Below are 27090 nucleotides of genomic sequence, written 5' to 3'. Positions count from 1 at the left end.
AAGTTAATTGTCATTATTGTGAGGCATGATAGTGTAAATACAACATTTAGTGCCCTATACTTAAATATATACTACTTATCTATTGTCCATATGTGGAATTTGATCTGTGGTTCATAGTTTTGGCACTTCAATACCTAACTACGTACCACTATTCAAAAACTCATAAAAAGGTATGGGTAACGACTTTCATTGCTTTCTGTGCATCATTCACAAATTCTAAAAAGTGAGGAAATGTGAATTGTATAGCCGTCAGAGAAAAAAATCGTCTGAAGTGGCCCATAGTTAGGGGGTTTTAAGGTACATAGACTTATAATTTCTAAGCATATTCAGTTCCTTATACATGACATCAAAATAATATTTTATAAAGCAGCATACAATTATTTTGAACACAATATATAATTAAGGTCTGCTATGACAGAAATCACATTTTATCTATAAATATGTACTGTGCAGTAGTGCACCACACACACGATTGTAGCAAAATTGTTGCTTGACAGCCAAACATATAATATCTTACATCCAGAACAATAGAGAGCATTGTGTCTGTACTCAACACACTTCCTTAATCTCTCCATTGAATTTCAGGAGCAAAGATCAGTGCCTGAAACACATTGGGAAGACAACACCTATTTCAGAACTGTGATGTTCTCAAGTAGAGTTATACATTCTTGTGTGTTTTCACTCTTAATAAGTATTCTTAATGTAAATAAGATATTGTAGTGTTCAATACAATATTGTGCACAGATGTACTACACATTATGAGACCAGGATATGATACTAGACATGTGCTGTGTGTCATATTATCAAGGATGCTGTAGGCTCAAAGAGGTGTTATCATGTAATCCTGAAATAGATGTGGAAACCCTCAGTTAACTGAAGAAGAGGCTTATGTTTGACTGATAGATATATCATTCTGTTGATTCATGAAAGTTAAAAAATTGCTTCCACTGGCCAAAGTCTCTGGAAATAAAGCTGTCCTGTTATACACCATATAGGCGCTTGGGGGGAGAAGTTGGTTTTGCCTCTACCTGCAGTCTGAACGCACTGAGATAATACACATTTTATTGGTACTAAAATGAGTAATTACCTTTTGCAATATTGGCATTATTGGTTGGGGTCACAACATGAGACATATGGGTAGAGAAAGTCAGAAGGATGATGAAAGAGGAGAGGAGGAAGAGCAAGAAGAGAAAATGCCATTCAACACAATAATACTATAATGTGTATGACTGGCTAATGGTGATGACATGATTTTGAACAGTAGGCCAGCCATATATCACGTTATACAGAGAGGGTGTGGAAGTTGCATGCACCAGTTGTTCTGGGACCCCGTCATATGAACTGGAAACATCTTCAAGCTAGTTGAAGGTTGGGGAATTTTCTAGAATCATTACAAGGCCTTTCATACCAGCCATTTGGCTTCAGAGACAATTGACAGTTCAGATCAAATCACGTATGAGCAAGCAGTGTGTGCATTGGTGGTGAATAAATGAACAGGACAACATCACACTATACGTGTGTTAAGATGAGAAGACAAGAACAATCATTACCAGTGTGGAGGTCATATATAATCAAGTCTATGATCCAATGGCAAAACTGCCATCAAGTAAACAATTAATTGTAACAATAGTGAGCAAAATAAATCCATTTTTCAACAAGAACCCACAGATAGTTACTGATATTCATTACAATATAATGTACCTACATCTCTAAAATTTAGCATATTTCTAACATGTATAGGCCATTAAATACATGTCTTCTTTATCCAAGTAGATGGGACAGACTAAAGGGCTGTGAGAAAAACATTATACTACTGCATTATGCTTAAACAACTCTCACTGAAGCCATTCTGAGCTCTTACCTCTGGCAACCAGACATAATACATGTAGTTTGACTGGTCATGCACAATTCCAAGTCTGTCAATATACTTTTGTAATGTGTTGGCAAGTTCAAGTTCCTGAAATCAAGTCACACAACAGAAATGAGCAGGCTAAAATTATTAACCCTTAATGTACAAGTAGATAATTATTTTATCAATAAGTTTAAGCCTTTAATCATGATGAGGGAATAAATATCCAGCTAACAAGACCTTTATTTAATGTCCATGAGAAGATAATTTTCTAAAAACATGATATTACTAAAGAAGTCCTTGATTGTGGCACACGCAAACTGGTCCCACTTTATCTGTGTGGTATAAGCAGAGGACTGTTGAGGGAAAACTGATATTCTGAATTCCACGGACTTTGGATTGACACATCCAGAAGTTAGTATAAAGATAACTGTCTTCTGGGATGTTGCACCATGCAGTCAGATTGAAGTTTACTGACCATGACTGACTTCTATAAAGACCTAATATTCTGAACACCCACTGAAACAAATGTGGTGTGAGTCATAGTTTATGCGGTGAGATGTATTGGCTAGAGAAAGCCAAAACACATTGCAGAATAGAGAAGTCTACTGCATTACACTTTTGATAAGGAAATGACACAGCATTATCAGCTTAAAGTGTCTACAGCTGAGAGACATTTCCTCTTGCTAAACACATTTCAATTTAGTAAATGCAATTTTTATCTCAATTTACTTGGGTTCATAAATCCATCCATTTGGACATATATTGTTTTTTTAATGTTTGACAAAGTTTATGTAAATACAGTCATACCAAAAATGTTTTTAAAGGGTTACAATCTGAATGATCTCTTTCTATCTGGTTCTTTCCTTAGCAGCCGAACACCAGTTCCCAGAATTTTGACCTCAACTTCTCCATACTCAGTGCCATAAACTCTTATGACAGAAATCTACTTCCTTTCTCTACCCTTTCTGGACCTTGAATGCTGTAAAGGAAGCACTGACCTACATGTGGACCCCCATATCCCAGACCCACACTTGTATAAATTACTAGTAATGCTGTGTTGTCCTCATAATTTCTCCTCTCTTTACTGCCAGAACTTAAACTTAAGCGGCCCATCCACGTACGAGTCTGACTTGCGAGTCTGGCTCGGCAAGCTTGACTCGTGAGCCGGGCTCGGATATATTTCACCACACATGCATAGCAGACTCGGCTCGTGACACCCCACCCACAAACGAGTGCTCAATGGAACCCGAACCGAGCCGGACTCGTAAGCCAGACTCGTATGTGGATGGGCCGCTTTAGTGTGTCACACCTGAGTCTGAACAATGCAGAGAAATGAGCACAAATAGAGTAACACTTCATAATTAGCAGACAACTGAACTACATACTAGTAAGGAACATGTCTCAACTATCAAATTTGCATGTCCTTTCAGTGTCAAGTACACAGAATGTCTTAAATGACTTGAATGAAGGAACTCAACACAATTCAAATAAATCACTCAATGTAGAATATACAACAAGGTTATAATACTTTGGTACCTTCAGTTTTGCCGAGTGGGGTTTTTACTGAAAGGTACTCACCAGGCTGCCTGTTGGGAAGATGTGAATGCCTGAGAAATACTTCAGATTAGACTTCAATTTATGATTCCCAGACATGAAGCATGAGTGCCTTTGACTGTAAATCTCTTCATGGTATATCCTGCACATGTGGTTCCAACAAGTATCACTCTGTATTACCCTCAGCAGTTTCCTGGCTTCCTGCTACTTTTGTCTGAGCTCCTACAAAAACCAAAACTTGTCACATAGAACCACAAATTAGTGACTTCTACAATAGATATATAATTTCAAGTTGTTATAGAATTCATCATTTCAGACATTTTAAAGTAGTCAGAAGTCTACATAAATCTAGCAGAACAACCAGGCATTTACCATCCTGGCTGAAACATCTGTGCAAGAATGGCCTACGTGCATTTTTGGAAAACAGTTGCATAACAATGGCCTTAAATAGCATTAGTGCAACAACAACCTACATGATGCAGTGTACAGAACACCTTTGGAATATCAGTGTACTCCAAAGAGCACACCTTCCAACCTTGTTTTATAGTTAAATCATAAATGCTTCAATATTCTTAAAGTTGAAAAACTTGATTCCTGGTATCCAGATTTATACTTGAATGCAAATGCTATTTTTTACTGGTAGAATTCTAATCCAGAGAAATCCAGCACAGTTCTATGCACAATATATTTATAGAAGTCATCTAGGTTTGTCGCTTTCTCTGGCATGTTAATTTTCTTACTGGGTGACTCAAGCTGGATCTCCCTGTGCACTAAATTTCTTTGTAGCCCTAAAACACATGATTTATGAATACCACATGCTTTTGCTGTTAGGTCTTGACACCCCAAGAATAAGTCTGCTTTATGCAACTTGAGATGAATACTTCTGAAAGAAACATTTGATTACAACACAGGAAACAGTAACACTTACTGATAACATGATTGTTGCTGAAAGCTAGCCTGATCATGTGATATGTATTATAGCATATTATAGGGGAAAAAAAAATCCCTAAACCAAACATTTTCACTGGGACTTGACACCACAAAAGATTTTGGGTTTGTGACCTCTGTTCCTGTAATCTCCTTACTGAAACAAAATAGCTTTTGTCTGTATGCAATTCTTCAACAGTGCTAGGTTTCCAAGCTACAAAAGCATTCTCAGCAGAACTCAAACTCAGGATAATTTTCATGCCTCTGTTCCTGCAATCCCCTTACTGAAACAAAGAACTTTGGCCTTGATGCAAATTGTTTCCAAGCTACAGGACCCATCTTCACCAGGACTCTAATCCAGAACAGTTTTTGGAATTGCAGACATTATTCTTGTTATCTCTTCTTCAAAACAAAACAACTTCTGGTTTAGCAGTGTTCTTCTACGGTGCTTAGTTTTTGAGCTACAGGAACCACCCTCACTGAGACTCAAACTGAGGACAGTTTTCAAAGTTTCTAAAATCTCTTCCTGGTTCAAGGCAAAAACATGCCATGTTTGGTGCAAATCAGAATATCTGTTTCTGAGCTATTAGCCAACATACACATAAATACACACATTCACTCACAATTTTATGAATAATACAGTTAAATTGTGTTACATGAAGACATCATCTATTAAATGTTGAAAACTACTTGGAAAGGGAAAAAAATCTAACTCTTTTTATTCTCAAGCCTGCAAGTCAGAATAATTTATTTTATAATATTTGGTGAAGTGTACAAATTATGAAACTACTCACTGTAGGCAATTTTCTAGACTTCTGTGAAGTAAGCTATCTTAGGTCCAAATATTCTCCTCACGAATACCACACAATGCAAAATTACTGAAATTTGAAAGAACCTGTGACTTTACTTTTTAAGCAACACTTTGGAATCCTAGGCTGAGCGATTACTTTTTCATATGTAAGTACTAAAACCTGTTCAGGCGGAGTTGTTCACAGATGAAACCTGCCAAAGCTGGCCAAGAAATTCCCTGCTTGTATGCAAACCAAAGGTTCATCATCATATTCACAACAGTCACCAACAGACTAGCCTGAACCAAATCAGTCCAGTCCATACCTTTACACTGTTTTCCTATACCATCTATGTCTATGTCTGTGGTGTGGTCTCATGGCCTTTCAACAGACAATAAATAGACCAATAATTATACTCACATCTTTTGACAACACTGTGCTACAGCATGGAGTAATATCATCTTCAGCAACTGCAGAATAAGACTGTTGAGATTTCTGTATGGGGACAGAACCATCTGAAGCATTTTCTGAATCAGATTTAATCTCTTTTCCAGACAGTGGACACTCAGGTTGTTCACTGAATGTACTGTTAGAATTTTCTGACACATCTGCATCTGGTATTGATCCATGTAGTATGTCTGAAACGTACACACCACATTATAAGTGTACATTGCTGGTTTTAAGATGCAGCCCATAGACTGAGTGTAGAGCCAAGGACCACTGCTACTGTATGAACCCATTAAGGCTCAACTTTATTTTAATTTTCGAAAAATTAATTACTTTGTGAAACTGTGTTTTAACATAATTTCATCACAAATATAACTAATGCAATTAAATATCTTTCTTCACTCATTCACTTTCATTTATATGTTCATCCTGTGAACAAGATATTGGGCATTAGATGGTATCAAAGTAGTAACCTTATATACAAAAGTAATTATTTTTGCTTTCTGCTCTACATATTCTAAAAGGTACATCAGAGAAAAAATTTAAACAACAAAAATAATAATTTTTGCTATTGCTTCAGAAACAAGTAACTTTATTGATCAAGGCTGATCGATTAGAGGCACAAAAATAACCTGTTTAGCTTAAATATTTACATCACTTACCACTAGGATCAAAAGTCAAGTAGCGAGCAGCAGACAGATTGTGCTGGTGATGCTTTTTTACATAAAACTGCTTAACTTTGTCATATACTGACTGAAAATTACTACAGGCTCTTTTGCCCAGTTCCTGCAATTGAAATATATATATATCTAGTGTGATCATCATATAATATGTGGCAGCAAGATTTCTGATACACATGCATTTATGCAAATATACACACAAAAGATATTAAATTCTGAGCAAATATTAAGTTCCTGAATGGCTAAGGATGGGTTTTAAACAAATTTGATACACAATGAAGCAAGCTCATGGACAAGTCACACCTATCACATAGAAGGGTGGCCAACATCATCCATGAACTATGCTTTTACATAATACACAAACTATGGGGCCCTGAAGACCACAAGATACAATAACTGAATTGTATACTTTTGTTTCAATCCTGTTGTATTCTGCTGACAAACTAAGTATCAATCAGTATTGCAGTAGATGTGATGGTTATGATATTTCAGAATTGAAAAGGCTTTTTATTTGTACTCTTTATGGCAAGAGGCTTAAAGAAATAATAACATGTTTGTGTAAAGACATAAAATGTCTTCTCAGTGAGGGTGTTCTGCCCCTCCATGACAATTTGTAATCACACTCAGCCACTGTAAGTTGAGAACTTTCGCAGGAGTTAAAATGGAAAATCTTACAACATCCTACAGTTTACATGAACAGAATATGACACTAAAATTCAAACAATAAAGTTATCTGACCAATAACAATTTTGTGTCATTAGCCACAACATGAAAAATAATTTAGTTACTTACAAACAGTTGTCTGTTTCTTTTCCCATCTTCAAAATCTATGAGTGAACTGAAGCCAATCTGGATGGCTTTTATCTCCTGGGGACTGTTAACTGTCTTGATATATGCTTTTCTCCTCTTTTTATTGACATTTGTAACAACAGCTGGCCAATACACCTTGTTGCAGAGCACCCACACAATGTCATCCTTCATAAATATTTTTTCTAAAAAGATAGCAACATTTTAAATCACTGTTGGTAGTATTTGACAGTGCTGCAACCCATGGAGGATGTAAAAATATTTAACCATGGATGGGAGGAATGTAACTTCGAAGGTAAAGAAACTGTTTCTCAATATGGAACTGTTATGATGTATGCCAAACATTGTATGGTACCTCAGTTCACAAGCCACCAGATAATTCTGTACATAACTTTAGACCCAAATTGAGTTGAATTAAGACAGGCAGCAGCTTAAGAATTTGCACATCCACAGTAAATAGCTTTGAATACACATTCACAATAAATATCTTCAAAAGAATCTGAACAAATAATCATGGTCATTTCTTGACCTACCTCCATGATCAGAAGAATATTGTAACTAAAATGGAGACTGCAGTTCCTAAAAGGCTCAAACTGGTAGGTTCATGTCTCATTGCCTGTGACATTGTCAGAAATTGGTCTACTGTTCATGACTCAGCTATGCAACTTAGTGAGGAATGTGAGCCAGGGACAGTAGGTAGTGACAACGCACCTCTGCAGCTGAGGTATAATGTATATGCTACTAGAAAAGCAAAAGTATTGACTCACCAGTGAATACTGTAGCTTCTGTGGGATACCACAGAAGGGTTGCTAAGTCTGGCTGACTCACTTTCGCTCACTGACTGTGTTGTCCGATGACTAGGAGATGTGCTCAACATCATCAGAATACATAATGAATCTGCCCATTATCTCAGGAAGAACCTCAATTACTTTTTTTTTCAACATCCCTCTATAACAGCCCTCCCAATCATCTTTTGGGACAAAATTTATAGCATCTTCAGTAAGACACTGTAACCCTTAAAAGATGTCTCTAGTAGCATTGTTTTCCTTCACAGTGCACTTAATTTTGACAGGGAAATCATTGTTGCTCCATGTACTACAGGCTACACCAAATTTAAAACTAATCTCTATAGCAAGTTAGGGTATGAAATAAGAGAAACATCCATAACTAAAATGTCTCAGAAATATGGCATTACTTGCCTGGTCAGACTCAGTATCAGGGAAATAAGAATTCCAACTAGACTCATGTACCATAGCATTCTTAGCTGTGAATAATGTAAATAAGTCAAGCTTTTACAAAATATGTTAACTCACATCAACACAACAAACAGCATTATCAGAAACAATTCCCAACACAAGGGGACTGAATATAGATACTCACTTTTACTATCCTGGATTGATGAAAATGCAGGAATTAACTGTTCTTCTGAATCAGCCTTTTCATCAACATGCAAATCTGGGCAAGGGACAGATTTTGTGGAAAGAAACCCCTGGTCTTTTGACCTGAAACAATAAGAAGTGTTTTTCAATGTTTGCAGTTGTTCACTGCCATTATTGATTTTGTTCTATCTCATAATTTTGTATCTTCAATTAGTGCAAATAGAATCATAATTTAGTCAAAGACCAGGGGCTCAAATGGGATTATATTTAATCAGAAATATATGGACAAGACTTTAGATGCACAGTTCATCTACTTTTAGATACAATCTTTTATTTATAATCTTATCAATAAATGTTGTTCCAAGTTACAAATAATACACAGCTGTGGACAGTTAAACACTATTACTATTTTTTCCCCCAAGTAAAAAACCTACCTCCACTCTAAATAAAATAGTAAACATACCTAGTAATATACTGACATAATAGGTGATATAACTCCAAATAAGGTTTCAACTAGGTGACATCTGACAAATAAACTGATAAATTTTGTGTTCCTACATACATTGTACAGATAATATGTAAAGTCTGTTCTGGTGTCCAAAATACATTTAAACTAAATTTTCATGTCATGTAGACTTTTCATGTTCATAAAACAAGTAATTATACATTTACTGTATAAATACTATCTGATGACCCAAAATTGCTGAAGATTTCTGTATTAAAATGCATATATTCCATCTACAATTTGTTTTAAACATGACAAAATGAACAATGTTAAATATAATGACAGTAATTACATTTGCTCACACATTTATACAAGAGATTCTCATATACATTATCATAATTATGAATTGTTAGCAGTCTTGTAACATATAGAACTATATGGTATAATATTCTACTGATGAAAATAAATCAAATCTACATAAAACTTGATATGCATGTACACTTGTCCACAATTTTGCTTTCTTTTTGAAACTTTATACTGGGTATAAGTTGGTAATAATGCATGACAAGTAAAACAAGTATCTTAACACATTAAAAATACTGTCAACTAAAAATCATTACCACCATAAAATAATATATGAAATGACTCATACATTCTGCAAGCACCATACCACACAATGGTGCAAAATTACTTCTAAATGATGTTAAACTATTCTGCACCATACAATGTGAAGAAAATGATAATTATACTACCTTAGAAAGAAGCTTCTGAAATTGCACCTAGTAATATTTAAATCAAGATTAATATTTCATCACTAAAGTAAAGTAAAAAAAGTAACTTTACTTTACCATAAAATAAAAGGGTTCAATAACATAAACTCTTTGATATGGTACACACAATCACACCATTTCCTAATTTCACAATACTCTGTAATTATACTATTACGTTCAGCTACAATACACATTTTACTGCATACACAATTTAAGCACAGGTGACAGCACATCTGCTGCACAGGCATTTAATAAAATGCATGGGATCTCATGGTCACAAGTCTGTTTATACAACAAATCTTCACCTATGACAATTCTTACTGGCCACTCTTCCTAACTACAAACTTGACCATTATTTCCACTTACCCAATGGATGAGGTGGCCTTGTGTATTAAGACAAAAACTTTCAGAAAAAACAAAATGGTAACACTTGACTATATAAAACAGTCACAGTCCTGCCTAATTATGCTCACACATGAGATTAACTCTATGTAACACTGGATTCCACTGACCATCTAGCAGTCCACTTATTATATATGAAAGTAAACAGCTGAAACCACATTTCTTCAGAACATAAAGCATATTACACAGAAGACAAATGTTGGTACAAATTTACAGTTCTGAAACACAAAGAGAATAAATGAAACTTCAAAAATCCCAGAATTACAATACGACATAGGGATGTAATATGATACATAAAAGTCTTGTATTACACATAAAACTGGCATGTGTATATGCATCTGGGTGACTGTTTCAGACAAAATATTTCTCACATCCATTCAGTCTGGTGCATAAGCAGTCTGCAGTAGCAAATCTTTCCTTCAAATACTATACTTAATTACAATAAGATTATTACCTTTCTCTTTGTTTAAGTCCAATTTCTTCAGTTATTTCCATATCATCTTCCCTCAAGGGACTCTTTCTGCCCAATGCCTGCTCTGGCTCTATACAGTCACTTGACATCTCGGTCATAGGCTCATCCACAAGCAAGGGCATTGAATGGGGTACATTACAAATAGATTCTGAAGGTACAATATCTGTTGTGACATTACTGGACATACTCTCTGTAGGATAAGAAGTGAAAGTGACTTCTTTCTCTGTCTCTAGGTCAGAAGTTGCTTCAGGTACCTCAGAGGTATCTTCAAAATCCTTATGAAAGCTAGTCAGATCTTGGGTATTACAGGTAATCTGAGAGGAATCCAGAATTTCTTCAGATGAATTATTTGTCACAATTTTCTCTTCAGCACTAGTACTTTCTGGTATTTGCAAATAACATGCGTGACGAACATATTCATCTGATGTTGCTGACCGACGGTCTGCCTGCAACTGGGAGGATGAAGAGTCACTTGGTATTTCAGAATTGTTTTCAAAAGTGGTCTCATCAGATGTTGTAGGGTTCATCCCCAACTTATGAATGGCATTATCTGAAATATCAGTCATGCCATCTGTAATTTCAGTAAATGATGGCAGGGTTGCAGCAACCTCAGTTTGTGAACTGGCTAATGGGCCTGATAGTTCAGAGATGCTTTCTGAGACATGATCATAAGAAGTATTTGAACTATGATCTGAGGCAAGGTGACTTGATGAGGAATGATTAGTATCTGAAGTACTGTTGTCCTCAACAGCAGCTTCTGAAGTGCCTTCAGGTGTTGAATTACAATGGGTTAGTGTTGAATCCAGAATGTCACCACTGCCCGAGACATGATCGTGCACAATCGAGACAGTTTGCCCTAATGCAGACTGAATTTCGGGCAATGTCTGCCTCTCGTTAGAATGAGCCACAGTCTCTAGTGTACTTCCTGAGTGTTGATGGTGTGATGTCAGGTCTAATGAACTTTGGATGTCAGATAACTCATTCATATGATTCTCTTTGTCCTGACATGTACCTTCTGGGACAACAGTGTAAGAAGTCAGAGCAGGGTGTCCTGTAGCAGACGATGTTATTACATCTTCAACATGACTGCTTACTGCGTCTTGTATCACACCATCAGATATATTTTCAGGGTCTTGGCTGTATGAAGTGTCTGAATGGCTTTCAGGCTTGGCTGGTGAACCTGAATTTGGTGGCACAACTGGCGAACCATCGTCAATTTCACTCTGGGAATCTGTTTCTTCAGATAAGAGGGGCATTGATGGATTGAAATTAGCTGCAGAATCTGTACTTCGTTCAATCATGGTTAATGACATGCTTGAACTGGAAACTACAGTTTCTGCTGTGGTGTTTTCTGACAAGCTGCATGAATTATGGGAAGAGACAGTTACAGGAATACTGGGATATGACTGTGAGGTTACAGAAAGGGCTGGCTGAGTAATAGTAAGGGGTAATTCCAATGAAGCAGGAACTGTAGGAGGAGCCTGCAATGTTGGAAGAACAGTAGAAGGTACTTCTAGAGGAGACATGATGGGTTGATTCAGAGTTAGTGAAGTTTCCAGTACACCAGCAGTATTTGATGGAGGTGGGAGTACTGATGACAAAGAAGGCAATAACATCGTGGCCTGATGAAGGGTAGAAGGAGACGATGTTAAAAGAGAAGGTGGCTCAAGAAGTCGTGGTGTCATCACAGTAGACTGACTGCTGTTCACTACTGTAAGAGAATCTGGTATTGCACTATCAGGTTGGAAGACTTGTGTATTAGCCAGAGCTTCTGCTAAAATATCTTGATTGGGGCTGCTGGACTGTGTTGCAGTAGTGCCCGAGACATGAGGAGCAGATACAATATTAAACACAGATGAAGCTGAAGAATTCTCCACTGCAATACTTGTTACAGGATTTACAGGCATTGTATTTGCTTGTCCGAGGTTCAAAACAGTTCCTGAACTTGAAGCAGAGTTATCTATAGCCAGAATGATGTTCTCAAGATCCCCAGTTGCACTTATAGATGAAGGATCAATGTAGAGGGTTCGTGCAGCTCCCTCACTAACTTGGGAACCACCATCATATGTCAGAAGTGTAGAATTGTCATATGATTGCAGAGTGCCAGGGTCATCAATTGTTACTAATACATAGGTAGCAGTGCCACTATCTCCCAGCTGCTCTGCAGGTGTAGCTGCTACAACTTGTGCTAATTGTTGAGGGGTCAGAACTGATGTTCCAGCCACTGAAGTTGGTTGGAGACTAGGCAAGCTTATGGTGCTGCCCTGACCGACAGATATATCAGCTGTTTTGATATTGCTCTGAGTGGAAAGAACCAAGTTTTGTTGTATACTTAGTGCAACTGTAACAGAGGGCTGTAATGGTTGCAAACTTGAGATTTCTGCATTAGACTGTAGATTTGTTGTGGAGACTACAACTGGAATTTGTTTTGAGGCAATGTTCACATCTGATATTCTTTGTTGAGGTACAGAATTTTTTGTGGTTTGTGATGAAGTAACTGCTTTCTGAACAGACTGTAATGCAGACATTTTTTGGCTGGTGGTCTGACTTAGTTTCTGTATGGATGGTGCTCTAGGGAAAATGCCACTTACTTTCTTCACCTGTGACACATTTGTTAGTAAACCAACGCTGCCAGCTTTGGCAGGCAATGGGCTTTGTACCTTTTGTACAACCATGCCTGGTGAAACTGTTGGTCTTATTTGAAACACTTTTGATTGAGTCTGTGCACTCTGAACTATTTTTGATCCACCAGTAGTTGATACAGAAACTCTCTGCACAGAAGAGGCAATACCAGGATTTGTCAACATTTTTGGTTTTGGAGATGAAAGTCTTGTTATGGATTGAGATGTGCTAATATTAGCCTGTAACTGTCCAATAGTTGTTGCTACAGGTTTACCAAGAACAGTTCCTGAAACTGTGGTTCCTTGCGTTGTCTGAATGAGTATTGTATTTGACTGAGGTTTCAGGGTACCAATAACTCTCACTGGAGAACCCTGTGCTACAGAAGCCTTCTGCATTGTTGGTAAAATTACCTTTGCTTGCGTGCTCTGCATTGTAAATTTTGTCCCAAGAGTTTGTTTCCCACTCTGCAGAGCCCTCATCTGCTGCTGACTTATTGGCGTTAATTTTGTACCTTTGGTCACAACACTTCTTGGGTTTAGGATTGCACCAGTACTAGTCACTAAACGCTGAGGCTGAGCCTGCAATTTTCCACCTGCAGTCAGAATTCTTTGTTGATGTGGAGAAAGTGCAGTTGTAAGAATCTTCTGCTGACCACTGCCTTGTGGTTTGGTTAAAATAACAACTTTGCTTCCTCCAACTGCCTGTTGCATTATGTGCTGCTGTGTAACTCTCTGCTGTGTTGTTTTCCCAACAGTGTACCTTGATTGTTGACCTGGAGAGGCCTGCACAATAACCAGTTTTCCTCCAACATGACCTTTCTTGGATATTACTGTAGTCCCTCCTGTACCTTTCAGTTTGCTTATGGCAGAAACAGCCGCACTTGTAACTGCAGCAACAGCCGTACTTGAAGCTGGAGCAGCTGCAGACTGCTGCACTTGTACAGTCTTTACAGGGATGCCTTGTGCTGCTTTCATATTGGCACTGCCACTGTTGCCTGAAACCTGTAAACTGCTCTTTGATACAACAACACAAGTTTTAGAAGATGACACATCAGTGGTAACATTCGTTACAGTTGCACCACCTTCATTTATACTTGCTGGCTGAGACTCTGTTGAACTTGGAATCAAATCTATCATTGGCACAGAAACACCTGCAATATTATTGGCCTCAGGTTCTTCTGTGATTATGGCATCAGTCATAACCACAGGCATAGAATTTATGTCCAGCTCCATGTCTTCATCTTCCAAAGCGGTATGGGCATTTCTTACTGTACCCTGAGGTTCAGAATCATCTACTTTTATAGATCCAAGTTTGCTTTCTTCTGGCTTTCCCTGCAACTCCTCCTCTTCTTTTTTGATACTATAATCATGGTCACCACCACTACTTTCAACATTCGTCAACTCTGACACAGTAGGTACAAAACTGTTTGTATCAAGAACAGTGTGGCTGTTGTTGCTGTTGAGGACAACATCTGGGAGAGAAGAAGAGCTGCCAACTTCAAGCACAGGACTGGTAACATTAGTACTGGGCAATTCAGGAACTTCAGGTAGGGCTGGTACAGTTGTTTCTTCTAACAGGGTCTTAAATGCGGTATCGATGTCCTCGGAAACAACGGAGGGTGCATCTATTTCTGTCTTGATTGTTTCTACTGCAGATGTTTCTGTCAATGGTTCTACTTTTGGGATGGGTGGGAGAGGTTTTATATCATCTGCTACATTCCAGCGTTTTGATAGTGCTTCAGTTTTATCGTCTACTATTCGAGATATTTTCCTATTCTCTACAAATTTCTTGGCTCTTTCTTCCAATTCACTGCCTAAATTAGCATCTTCTGCATCATCAAAATCAAAGCAAGAAATTTTCTTAGGTTTCACATTCTCTTCTGAACCACCAGCTTTTGTATCTTCCATGCTCTCACTTGCAAGAGTTACATCAGATGAATGCATGCTAACCAACTCACTTTTACACAGTTCTTGTTTAATTAATTCAATTTCTTTTTCTTCCTGTTCTTCATCTTCATCATCCCAATCAGCAAGCAATTTTTCTCGAATCTCTTCATCATTTTTCTTCTTCTTTGCAGGCCTTTCACCTCCCCATTTAGAACCTTTCCTTTTCCCAAAGACAGGGATCTTAGGTGATTTCCTTTCTGGAGTTTTCAACTGTTTTTCTGGACTCTTTGGTAATCGTTGCTTGAAATTTGCACCTGATTCCTCATTCGTTGTTTCTGTGCCAGCCATATCAAGTTTCCTTTTAGGAGCACTTCTTTCTACAGAAACTTCAGCTCTGGGAGTATCAAAAGATGTTGGCACAGTTCTACTACGAGTTCTTGACCTGTAACCTGGACTGCTTCCAGAAGCTCTTCCTCTGACTCTTCCTGCACCTTTACTACCTGCAAATTTGCTCCTGTTACCTGACTTTCCCTTAACACCAGCACCTTGGCAACTGCTGGTTGCATTTGCACTGTGAAATTTACTGTGCAGAACAATAACATTCAGTCTACTGGAGGTGAAGTCACAATGATGGCACTTGTATTGAGAGCTGGGAGTAGCAGCTTGGTCATATCGACTAGGTGTGCTCACAGGCTGATGCCTAATACGTACAACATGATCAGAATCATCTCTCACCTCACTTATAAAACATGGGTGTGTAATCTGTCGTGGATGTTGAAGTACTTGAAGTGAAGGTGATGCAAGTTGACTTCGACGCCCATTAGCTGATTGTGACAGTTGTCTTACCTTCCATTTAACCTGATTTTTACCATGGGAACCAATAAGCTTGCTCTTCTTGTCTGGTGTGCCAGGCTTTTTCTCAACCCCAAATATGTTGCGATAATCTGGCCGTTCTTCTGGTGCAAAAGCATTATCCCTTATAATGTTTGGATCACCTCCTGTAAGCCTTTCAGCAATAGCTACATCTTCAGGGAACTTATTCATAACCGTTGAACCTTCTCGACATCTGGTGCGATATATATCTGAAAAGAAATCTAATATTACTGAACAGTTTACTTTAAACCAGTAATTCAAAATAACTGTACATATATACAAAAACATCAAAATTTCTTAGGCTTCATATGCGAAGTAGATGATTTCTTGGGAAAGCAATGGGTCAATATGGAACCTGCCTAACACGACTGCCTCATACTTTCCAAAATTCAAAATTCCACACTATAACTTTTAGAGTTTTCATCTTATGATGCTGAATCTGTTACTGTATGCAAATATCTAGACTTGGGAGTGTTCAGAAGTTCAAATATGTGGGCCTACAACATGAAATTTAGATTATAATTTGTGTGAGTTGTGGGAAAATTTTACCCTCTTATTTTAAGGGAATTATAAACATCTACAAGGTAATTCCTGTGATAACTGCATTTTCTTGCATGCTTAATCTATTACTTACTGAGAAAAAGTATGACAAATATTACATATACACATACAAAGAAATTCTGAATGTTGTACATTTTATTACTAGAAATGAAACTTACCAAGGCCTTTTTTGATGAATTCTTTCTTTCTCCGACAGTTGTACATACAGATCTGATTCAGATTTCTCACATATTCACTGTTGGAAAAAAAATCAGTAACCATAATATACATCATAAAAGAAGTAAACATTGAACAGTAAAGAGACATTCTACATGAAAACAAGACAGGAGTTGACATAACCACCTAGGATTTCAATTAAATCTTGAAAACCTACAGCGTCTGAAAAGAAAGTAATCAATATGAAGCTATTCTTTCCTATGTCAATTCATTTCAGTCATTACATTTTGCATTTTTACGGTTTCCTAAAATCTTCATGCATTCTTGTTCACCAAAATGCTTCTAACTCTCCTAAGATACACTTTTAGTAGAATCAACAGCAAAATGAACACTACACTTTGCTGGACTGTCTACATCCGGTGGTAACCCATTTGGCAGCATACCAGATCGTCTCTGATGTGAAGAGCTTATGGAAGCTTGAATCCACATGTTCCTTCTGTTCTTTTTTTAATGCATACATTGTATTCAGGCAAATATTCATTTAAATAGCACAGTTGTATATCATGCAGCTATGTGTTTCAAAATTTCCATGTGTAATTCAAAATAAGAGTAAACATAAATGGATATTAAAATTCATATATTGTGATATTTGAAAGAGAATGTGTATGTAATTATTGTTTGTTAACCACACACAGACCAGGAGCCTTTGTTAACCAACATGAAGTAATCATCCGTATTAACATTTACATTTCCACTACATTATTTATGCTGCATTGGTTAGGCTAAGTGTGAGGGAAGGAAGTATCACTTTTTTATTATTTTTTGTTCAATGGCATTCTCATTTGGTGGTTCTGTTTGAATGTAACTACAGAAACACAATTTTATTTGCAAGAAACACATACTTCATAAGTGTTCTTGTTCATAAAGTATACCAGTTACTTCTATGAAATATGAATCAGTATGTTAGCTCTTGAGAGGGAGCCGTTTTCAAGGTCTGACATCTTCTATTGTGCTATTGTTGAAATCATAATCCTGTCTGCTCCACTGCAGGTGCCCCAAGCATGTGGCAGGTTCACTTGTTCATCTCCTATTATTAACATTTCTGTCACAGGATGTAAATCTCAGATTGAATTAACTTCTCCTAGTTCCACAGTGAAGTACGAGTTATACCACTGAGAACTCTGGGATGCAAGTGAATCCATTTCATCCTTCGGACCTATCCATAATACTACCTTCATAATATTTGGGATTCTTTGACTCTGTTATTAATAGTATCCTTTGCCATATTTTGCAAACCTAACCCTAACTTCAACATCACTCATACAGCCTCAAACATCAAATTTCTAAACTCTTGCCCAACTTTCCATGATAATGAATATAACACTTGCAGCAAATAAATTTAAATCTCCGTTGCCTACTTTTTCTTAGACCTTCAGTACTCAAAACCCCAATTTTTAGTGGGCCCAGCACACCCCTGCATCACTAATCTGCTGCTTGTCCACTTTCCTTCACCAGCCAGTTTCTCAAACTGTACTGTCTGTCATTAATTTCAATAAGACTACCACTAGGCAATTATTAAACACACTTATCATCTCCTGTTTGTCCCTGGATCATGGCAGTATTATCTTTTTCCACTCAAATCCAATCAGCAGTGGTCAAACATGTTTCTCCCCATAATGTACCCTTCCCCTCTTTCTGCCCTTTGCTTTGATATTGCATCCCCTCCTTCTCCAGACCTTCTCCCATCAGATTCCAAACCATGCTTCTACCAGACTATTCCCCTGATCTGATACTGGTGCAATTAAATCCTGGGGTATTCCATTGCGTTTAGCAATTTCTTAAGCATTGACACATACAGGGCTATCCAATGTCTCTCTACCAGGTTCAATTGGAATCTTCTCTCATACATATCCTATTCATATGACCTGTCATTTACCATTAATTTCTCTGTAGCTCCTACCTCTTGAACCTTACATATAACATATCAATACCTTCCACACTTTCCTCGTCTCTGCCAAATAATCTCAATGTAGACTGATTCCCAATCTTGCCCAAGTCCTAGCTATCATCTACTACAAGGATTGGACCTATCGATCCGTTCCGGGACAGTCACTCAAGCAACTTGACCTTATTAGTCCTAGTATTCAACAAAATTTCATATTTCTTCATATACAATGTAAATCTCACAAGAACTGGATGAGATTCTTTCCCAGGCTGGTAACTTTTTCTTTCCAATTTGCTGTATCTATTCTCATCTTTGTCTATCTTCCACTATATCAAAGTATCAGAATATCCTTCACTTGAAATTTCCTCAACTCCAAAAATCACTAAATTATGCCATCTTTGTTGTCCATCCAATACTCATTGTTCGAGTACAATCATTTCCTGTTTTCCTTCCCATGTCTACTATCTGCTTCGCTACTCTGCAAACATTTTCACAACTTTGCCTGTCAATTTATGTATCAAAACACATCACTGACATCCTCATCTCTTGTATGTTGCCTTTCTGCCCTTCCAATGGCTCCCATACCTTCCTCTTCCTAATTCTTCAAGAGCCAACAACTTTCCAGCTATGGACTAGGCCCCAATTACTTCCTATTCCTCCCATTACCGGTAACACAGTAAAATCCATTAAAAACACCTTTATCATGATGCCACTATTATTTCCTCTTGTAAGTCAAACATGAGTTCTATCTCAATCACCACACTGGAGCAGTCATGTAGACAAGACTACACTCCACATCTACAAATCATCTCTAAATAGCATTCTCAGCCGATCCTTGTAATGGTGAAGTGTGATGTTTTCTCTGCAGTACAGACCAAATTCTCAAATGTTACTTTGATGACCTTCAGGCATTAATGGTGTCCTCCCATCATGTTCTCACTCTGTTAAGTGGACATTTCCTCGCAATTCAATGTGCATTACTTCAAGTCCCCATCCATGTATATGCCTAGCGTGCAATAACCTCCTTGACTTCAAGATCATAACAATACTACAGGGACTCCAAATTGTGCATAGACTGGCCGGGTAGAAACTTGTTCAACCACGCTGCCCACAAACGTCTGCTTAGCTGCCTGATGCTTGCTGGTACATCCCAACAGAGCTGCTTGTTTAGCATAGTTAGTTGTCCTTGACATATGTACAAATACATTTTGCAGTGTTGTGAAATATAGTGTCTGAAAATGAAATATTGTGTTAAACATATACTATACATTTCTACAATGTTCTGCATGGATCAAATGCCCCAGAAAATTTCACAGGAAGTATCCTGACAATACAGTGCTGTGGAAAGCATCAACTTACAATGCTGCAACAAAATTACATTCTACCGGACAGGTAATGGACAAAAGGAAATCTCAAAAAAGACATGTACTAATTGAAGAAAAACTTGATTACATAAGGGCTCAATTAAAAGCAATCCCAAAGAAATCATTACTTCTTTTGGCTTTTTCAGTGTGGTATGGCAAAAACGCACAGCTGATTGGTATAATGTTGCTATAGTTATGGCCTCACAAATCTAAGTCTAGCCTTTTGCCTCCAGATTGTAAAGCAAGAATATGATACAGTAGGTGGTTTAAGGAACAGGTTTTCAATGGACTTCTCAACCCAGAACTTATGTTTCATTCTAATGAAGCATGGAACACTACAAGTGGTTACATAACAGCCAAAATAACAGGTAATGGAGCACAGAAAATCCTCATGCTGTCCTGAATTACCACGGCATGACTTAGAAGTTTGGGTCTGGTGTGCAATTAATGTGCAGAGAATAACAAGGCCTTGTTTTTCATGACCAATTAATTCTGAACTTTATAAGATTTATTCTATCACCCTTCTTCAGTCAACTGACTGATAATTTGTTGTCTGAATCAATTAATGAATGTATTGCATGATATCCTAAAAAGCATATGTGATGGTAAAAGCTAGAATAACATGGTTATCAACTGAAATCAATGACTTGTTTCCTGTCTCAACAAAATGAAAGTGGAGAGGTGGACTTCAATTTAATTCACTTATTTTGTATATGCACCACTGGTCTCATTACCTGCAGACAAAACTGAATAAAGATGATCACACTGCCTACTCCACAAAATCAAACACATTTTTATTGCACTTTTAAAATATTAACCATTCTAAAAAATGTTTAGACAAAAGTTGTAGAAACTTTTAATAAAATCTATATTTGTTATATCCTAACTTTTGTATGTCTATTTGAGCAATGTAATGACAATCCAGTATCGGCTTCATGTAAAATATGAGTTATAACTGACAGCTTTTTGTGTGGACCTCTAACACCAAATTCCTTTCAAATCTGTAGAGAAATTTGGAAGACAAAACATATGCATAACAGGTTGTCTCCCCATTATGTATTCATTATATCCATTCCATTACGTGCTAATTACATCCATTTTGCATAAATACAAATCAAGAAATTAAGTCACTGAGTCATAAAAATCAAATTAAATTTTTAACTAATGTAGTTTGGAAATAAAAGCCCATGAGAGCAAGAATGTCTTAATTTGTGCTGAACATGTAAACAGTGTTGCCTCACCAGGGTGAGCAATATGTATTTCACTATGACATATATTTAATCCTCAGATAAGGAATGGGTACTAACAATGTATCTTCCTGAAAAAATTTCACGGCTGCAATAGGCCTCTTCTTGAGGCTAACAAGAACCTCCTCTGGTAATTTATCAACATCTTCAACAAGACCAGGCCACCAGCAAGAACCCAATTTCACCCACACGATGTCACCACCAAGGTAATGGACCTCTGTCTGTTCACACATTGTTGCTACTACTCATCAGACTTCTCAATGCAAAAACATGATGAACCTGTGAACAGTTAAAATATAACAGCATCAAAACACATGTATAATTATGTATTATGTGATGGAAAGATAAAATGATGGGAGGTGTTAAAAATTAAGAGTTACACATACATGTGTTTGACTTCCTTCAGGACTTCTGTTACAGAAACTGTGTTACCTGAGAATATATATAAATATATCTTAACTTCCAAATATAATAGTTCACTGTCTTAGGTAAAGAATTTTTCACCTTGCAGAAGTAAAAACATCATTCTTCTTTTTCTAATGAAGTTCTAAATAAAACTTGGCAGAAGTTTAATATTTTATGTAATTTATAACACTGCATATGATGAATACATTCACTTCCTTGCACATAAGGGAGATTCAAAATATGTCTGCAATGTCATATTTTCATTGTGATACACAATGCTGAAGCCTGGTCACACTGTGGCTCAAGGGCAGACAGAGGTATGTTGCGAGTATGGTTGAGTTGTAGTCTGTGCTGAGTGAGCACAGGATAAAGATGGCTGCTTCACAATGGTTTACATTATGGACAAAGTGCTGTAACGTGATTTGCAGTCCGAAAGAGTGAAAGGGGAAATATTCATAAACAACTGTCTGCCCCAAATGGACAGAACTATTTGTCAGAGTGAAGTGAAAAAATGCAGAATGAAAAGTTTAAGTAGCCAAATCAGTGTTGTTGAAAGACAGGTTGAGCTGCACATTCACACTGTATTTATTAACAATAAACAAGAAGGTTTCATTATTTGTTAGTACTTGTATAAACAGCAATTATGCCAACAAACTTTAATAATAAATACATATTTATATTTTTACTCAAGATCACTTATTAGCAACTTACCAAAGATTAGCTGCATTCTCTTGAACACCCATTGACCCAGAGAGGTGACAAGGATTTCTAACTAAATGTTTGCAAGAATTCCCCACATTTGATCTTCTCTTAACTTGTTCATGAATTCAATACTGATTTTTATTGTCAAACATTTGAATTTTGCAATATTTTGAATGGATTTATGAGTTATTTTTAAATTATGATAAGTGGAAGAAGCCCAATGAAATTTAACAGAAAATAATTTCAGCATCTTCATTCCATATCTCATTTTTTTCCTTTATCACTTCTTTTTTCTGTATTCCTTCCCCATCCTTTTCAACTTCGGTAAATTCACCACTAATCGATATCTCACAAATTATGGAAACTTGGTAATATTAATACATATTAAGGGACATTACTTTTTTCCAGATGACTTTGGAAACAATAGTCTTAAGTAATGCTGTAGTTCTAACACAATACAAACTATTTATTGCCTAATATTATATTCTAGCATTATGTTATGGAGTTATCTAGGTAAATATTTAATTTTGCCATGCATATAACAAAAGACTATTATTTTAACAATCAGCTATAGCAACAGAACAGGATTTCAGAAGTTTTGGTGAACCATGTTTTGACATATTATATGTCATTTTCAGGCTCCTCTCAAATAAAATTAAAGGATACAAAGGGACATCTCTCAACAACAAGTTCTACAACATGCAACAAGAAACAGTCTTTTGCCTGGTTAACACAGCTATATCCCAACAGTTCTGCATTCTACAATGCTACCTGCTGGACCCACAACTAATGGGTCAAATACTACCACATTAAGATGAGTGTTGAACAAAATAGATAGAAATATAATGCAGCAGATATTCTAATCTATCCTACAAATGTTAAATCTGATTAAACATTTCTTCACAATATTGTTAATTTAAAGGTATTTTAAAACTCTAGGTTGTCACACAATGATAAAAAATCTTCCTAGATACAATCTTCATATCTTTTAATTATATTTCACAGCCACACAACATGTCAAAACACATTGTTCTAGAGTTTTTAAAATACTATTATTATAAATGAATGTTTATATAAAAAGCTGTTGTGTATAATGGACAAATGACAATTTTCCTCATAAGACTGCTTTTCTGGGTTATTGCGCTGTGCATGACATTCATCATCCTGATGACAGAGGCAGTATGACCTCTGAAATGTTGGTGGAAATCTACTAGACTGCATGGCACAATAACCCAGAAGACAGCAATCTTCAGAATCACCGCTGTGAAAACCTCAAATCCTACAATTTTCCTCTTATTGCCTCCTTCACTGCAGACTACACAAAAATGAAAATGAAGCAATGTACATTTTGCTCATTTCATGCAGTTTCACTCTATTAACCCTTTTAACTACAGCGATTCCCGTATGTACTACCTACTGTTAAATAAAATAACTCTGCATTTTGCTCACAGGGTGTAACAGTAGATTTTGTATGCTTCTTAGAATAACCTGTGATAATTTCCTCAAATAACATTAACCAACTGATCTTTTAATGGAGATGCATTGTGTTCTCTTTGAAGTAGGACTGAATTTTTAAATATTTAGATGGGATATATGTTTCAAGGAGGTAACAGCTCATGTGTTAAGAACATGGTATCTAGCTATATAGTAATTGAAGTTAAATTTTATATTTAGTAAACAAAGAATGTGCTTATGGCCCCTTGTGTAACAGGTTAACTATAGACTGCATGTCAGTTACTAGAACATGAAAATCCTTCCTTCAACAATTATTGATACCCCAGTCAATGGCTGGTATGATCATATTTGTGTTAAACTGTAATGAAACATAAAGAGTCTGTCTGCCAATGAAGCATATTTTAACAAAAGCATCCAAGACAAGTCATATCCAGAATTTAACACATCTGTTACTAGATGTGTGCAAAGTACTGGAACATTTAGTTTTAGATACGGCTCCAGAAAAGGACTTATGTTGTTCAGCAAACAATTGAGTCTACAGAAGCTCTAAGTTAATAAGTGTGTTTCCAAAATATTTCTAAATTATGAATGTAGTGAGTAAAGACCCAAAACTATTCATCCACAATTCAGTCTGAAGAGGAGAAAATACTGGTTGGATACTTTATCAACTGCAAAGATCAAAAAAGAAGCATATATATATATATATATATATATATATATATATATATATATATATATATAAAGTGTAAAACATCTGATTAAAGAAATTAAAATTCCAAACCCATTTACTGCAGCAAAACCAGGCCAAAACTGGTACATGTATTTCCTGAAATTACATAAAAGTGAAAAGATAACAAGATATCACCACAACAAGGGCAACAATAACTTAAGAGCATCTTCACTGGTGGTTTTCTGAAGTAAAAGAGTACTTCAATGTAAAATATCTAATGTTACACATAACAGAATACCCAATGAAGGTTAAACACCAATAAAAACATTTTTTTTCTGCACACACACAGAGAAAGACATATTACAAGAAAAGGTGCTAATTGTGTATATAATGTTGGTACCAATAAGAAGGTACACAAAATACTGCTGGACATAGCAAATGTAGAGAGAACGCAATGCACTACCCACTGTTGTGCTCAACTATGAACAAATTCTAGACAGATAGATTTGTGCCTTGTATGAATCCCAAATATGAAATATTATATATATATATTTTTATATATCCCAGATATGAAATAAGTCAATTTGCAAATATATACATATAAACAATTTAAATAGATATTTTTATCTCAATATATTAAAATCTAGTATTATCCATATAATCATGTATGTTCTTGTCAGAACTGCTAATAAAATAAACATACAAAAACCCACATCAAAATCTTAGAAGATGATATTTGTATAATAGTTGCATATAATTTTTGAACCAAATGTGACACAATGATAAAGGTGGACATTGAGGATGGTCTATTATAAGCCTGAAACATGTTTTCCATTGTTAACAGTTACAATAAAGTGATGTACAGTAAAAGCTGCTGGAAGTTTATATCACTGATTAAATTCAAACATACAGTTTATACTTTTATAGCTTATAAAAATAAAACCCACTGAAGAAGTATTAACAACTAAATTACATGGTTTACAAATTGATAATTTTAACTGGAAAAAGCGCATTGAAATATATTATCCTGAAACTAAGTTCAGCATGCTTTGCCATGAGAACAGTCATACCACTGTTCAAAGTAGATAATGTAAAGTTAGTTTGCTTATTTCCATTCAATCACATGATATGGAATTATCTTCTGGGGAAATTCTACAGACAGCAAAAGAGTATCATATGAATCAAAATCATTAGAATAATGACAGATGTTAAAATTAGTAAGAAGAAATAATAGTAAAAAAAAAGTAACTTGCATAGAACTATTTAAGAAATTTATACACTTCCTCTTGTGAGTTAATTCGTACTCTCATAATATCTTTCGTTGTGGACAACATACAGAAGTTCTAAATAAAGTCTGACATTCATAGCATAAACATAATACATAAGTACGATCTCCATCAACTGAGCGCTAACCTCACTAATTATATGAAAGGTGCTGAATATGCACGGATCAAACTATTCAATACTCTCCCAGATAGTATTAAAAGTTTAAATCATGATATAAATGTATTTAAGCCAGCATTGAAAGATTACCTTTTATCTCACTCCTCCTACTCTACAGATAATTTACTTCCATTAAAAATTATGAAATACTGTAAATATTTATATAAATAGATGGCATAAGTTTGTTGTTTTGGTATTTTATTACACAAAATGATCACATTATCAGTATATGTTCTACATTCTTGGATTTTACCAAGAAAGATCCACAGAATGTAAATAAATTCTAGGGTAACCTGAAGTATTGTTATGTATTCTCCCCATGTTCTAATTGCCTAGCGTCAGTTACGTACAACATGTAGGGCATGTAAATTATGTATGAAGGCAATAAGCATATCAATTGCTGGTGATATAACCTCAATGTTGTAATAGTATAATATTATGTGAATTTGCTACATGGATACAGGCTGACTAAAACTAATTATAAAAAAGGCTTGAAACATAAATCGTTCAAGAACTGTTGCAATACTCTGAAAATAAGGAACACCACCACCACTGGACAACAAATAAATGAGATAAATTTTAAGAGTATGAAGGAAAATATGAACCAATTAATTGGAAACAAATGGTAAGATATCGCAACTGGGCGAACTTGTCAAATACTGAGCTGACACACCACCCCCATAATATGGGGATGTATTCCACTCTCACCGAAAAGCACAGCTGCGAACTCAATGAATACAATTGCTTATTTTCTTACAATAGTGGATTACCACTTTCATAAAGCCACTTTTTGCAAACGATATTTGAATGTATACAAGGAAAAAGCAATGTTTATGTGCAGATGTGATAGCGTTTGAAAAACCTAAGTATATGCCTTATATACGATTAAAAATTACGACCAGTTACGGACTCTTACAGTAATAAGCCACATACATAACAACTAACATGAGAATTATTTCATAACTTCGAACGATATACTATTATGGTTTTAACGAACGTCAATAATAAACTTACAAACAGAAATACAAATGAGAATATCTCAATTCCCACTAATGAACAGACATATTTAGTTCCCACAATGCAACATCAGTCGCCGTGAGTTATTATCCCATAAGTCTTTGCTTAACGACAAATGTCGGTATGTGTGCGTTTTTATTGAATTTGGCGTGTAGCGGTGTCGTAGGAGTTTGACAGATTTAAAATCGTAGGTGAAAGTAAAAGGACAAACACAGTGTATT

At 36.1% G+C, this 27090-nt stretch overlaps 1 protein-coding gene across 9 annotated transcripts; it reads right to left on the bottom strand.

Moving 5' to 3' along the window:
* Positions 1-325: 325 nt before the first annotated feature.
* On the bottom strand, positions 326-26980 carry LOC110830043 (uncharacterized). 9 transcript variants are annotated; one of them, XM_087347961.1, is made up of 11 exons: positions 26867-26980; positions 21238-21456; positions 16624-16700; positions 10506-16113; positions 8436-8557; positions 7041-7240; positions 6231-6354; positions 5542-5759; positions 3431-3628; positions 1862-1957; positions 326-844 (listed from the first exon to the last, which is right to left on the bottom strand). In XM_087347961.1, exons 2-9 carry the CDS (start codon positions 21408-21410, stop codon positions 3611-3613), a joined length of 6540 nt encoding a protein of 2179 aa, XP_087204087.1. In that variant the 5' UTR covers positions 21411-21456; positions 26867-26980; the 3' UTR covers positions 326-844; positions 1862-1957; positions 3431-3610. The 9 variants fall into 9 exon arrangements, with proteins under 9 accessions (XP_087204087.1, XP_087204088.1, XP_087204091.1 ...); XM_087347962.1 differs by having other exon boundaries at positions 326-601; XM_087347965.1 differs by having other exon boundaries at positions 326-1957; positions 3431-3643.
* Positions 26981-27090: the final 110 nt, after the last annotated feature.

This window comes from Zootermopsis nevadensis, unplaced genomic scaffold (genome assembly GCF_977971745.1).
Source record: "Zootermopsis nevadensis isolate Lab colony 2312 unplaced genomic scaffold, Znev_1.0 Znev_ptg000012l, whole genome shotgun sequence".
In the NCBI taxonomy this organism is placed as follows: domain Eukaryota; kingdom Metazoa; phylum Arthropoda; class Insecta; order Blattodea; family Termopsidae; genus Zootermopsis; species Zootermopsis nevadensis.
Note: the sequence above shows the minus strand (reverse complement) of the source record. Positions and strands in the feature narration are given on the sequence as shown.

What these genes read in the sequence shown, in the direction of transcription:
- LOC110830043 (XM_087347960.1), bottom strand. Translation starts at nt 21,410, where the DNA reads ATGTGTGAACAGACAGAGGTCCATTACCTTGGTGGTGACATCGTGTGG. An exon ending in ATTCATCAAAAAAGGCCTTG is followed by an intron (nt 16,114 to 16,623) that starts GTAAGTTTCATT and finishes ATTTCTTTTCAG; the next exon opens with ATATATATCGCACCAGATGT. An exon ending in CTTGACTTTTGATCCTAGTG is followed by an intron (nt 5,760 to 6,230) that starts GTAAGTGATGTA and finishes TGTACGTTTCAG; the next exon opens with ACATACTACATGGATCAATA.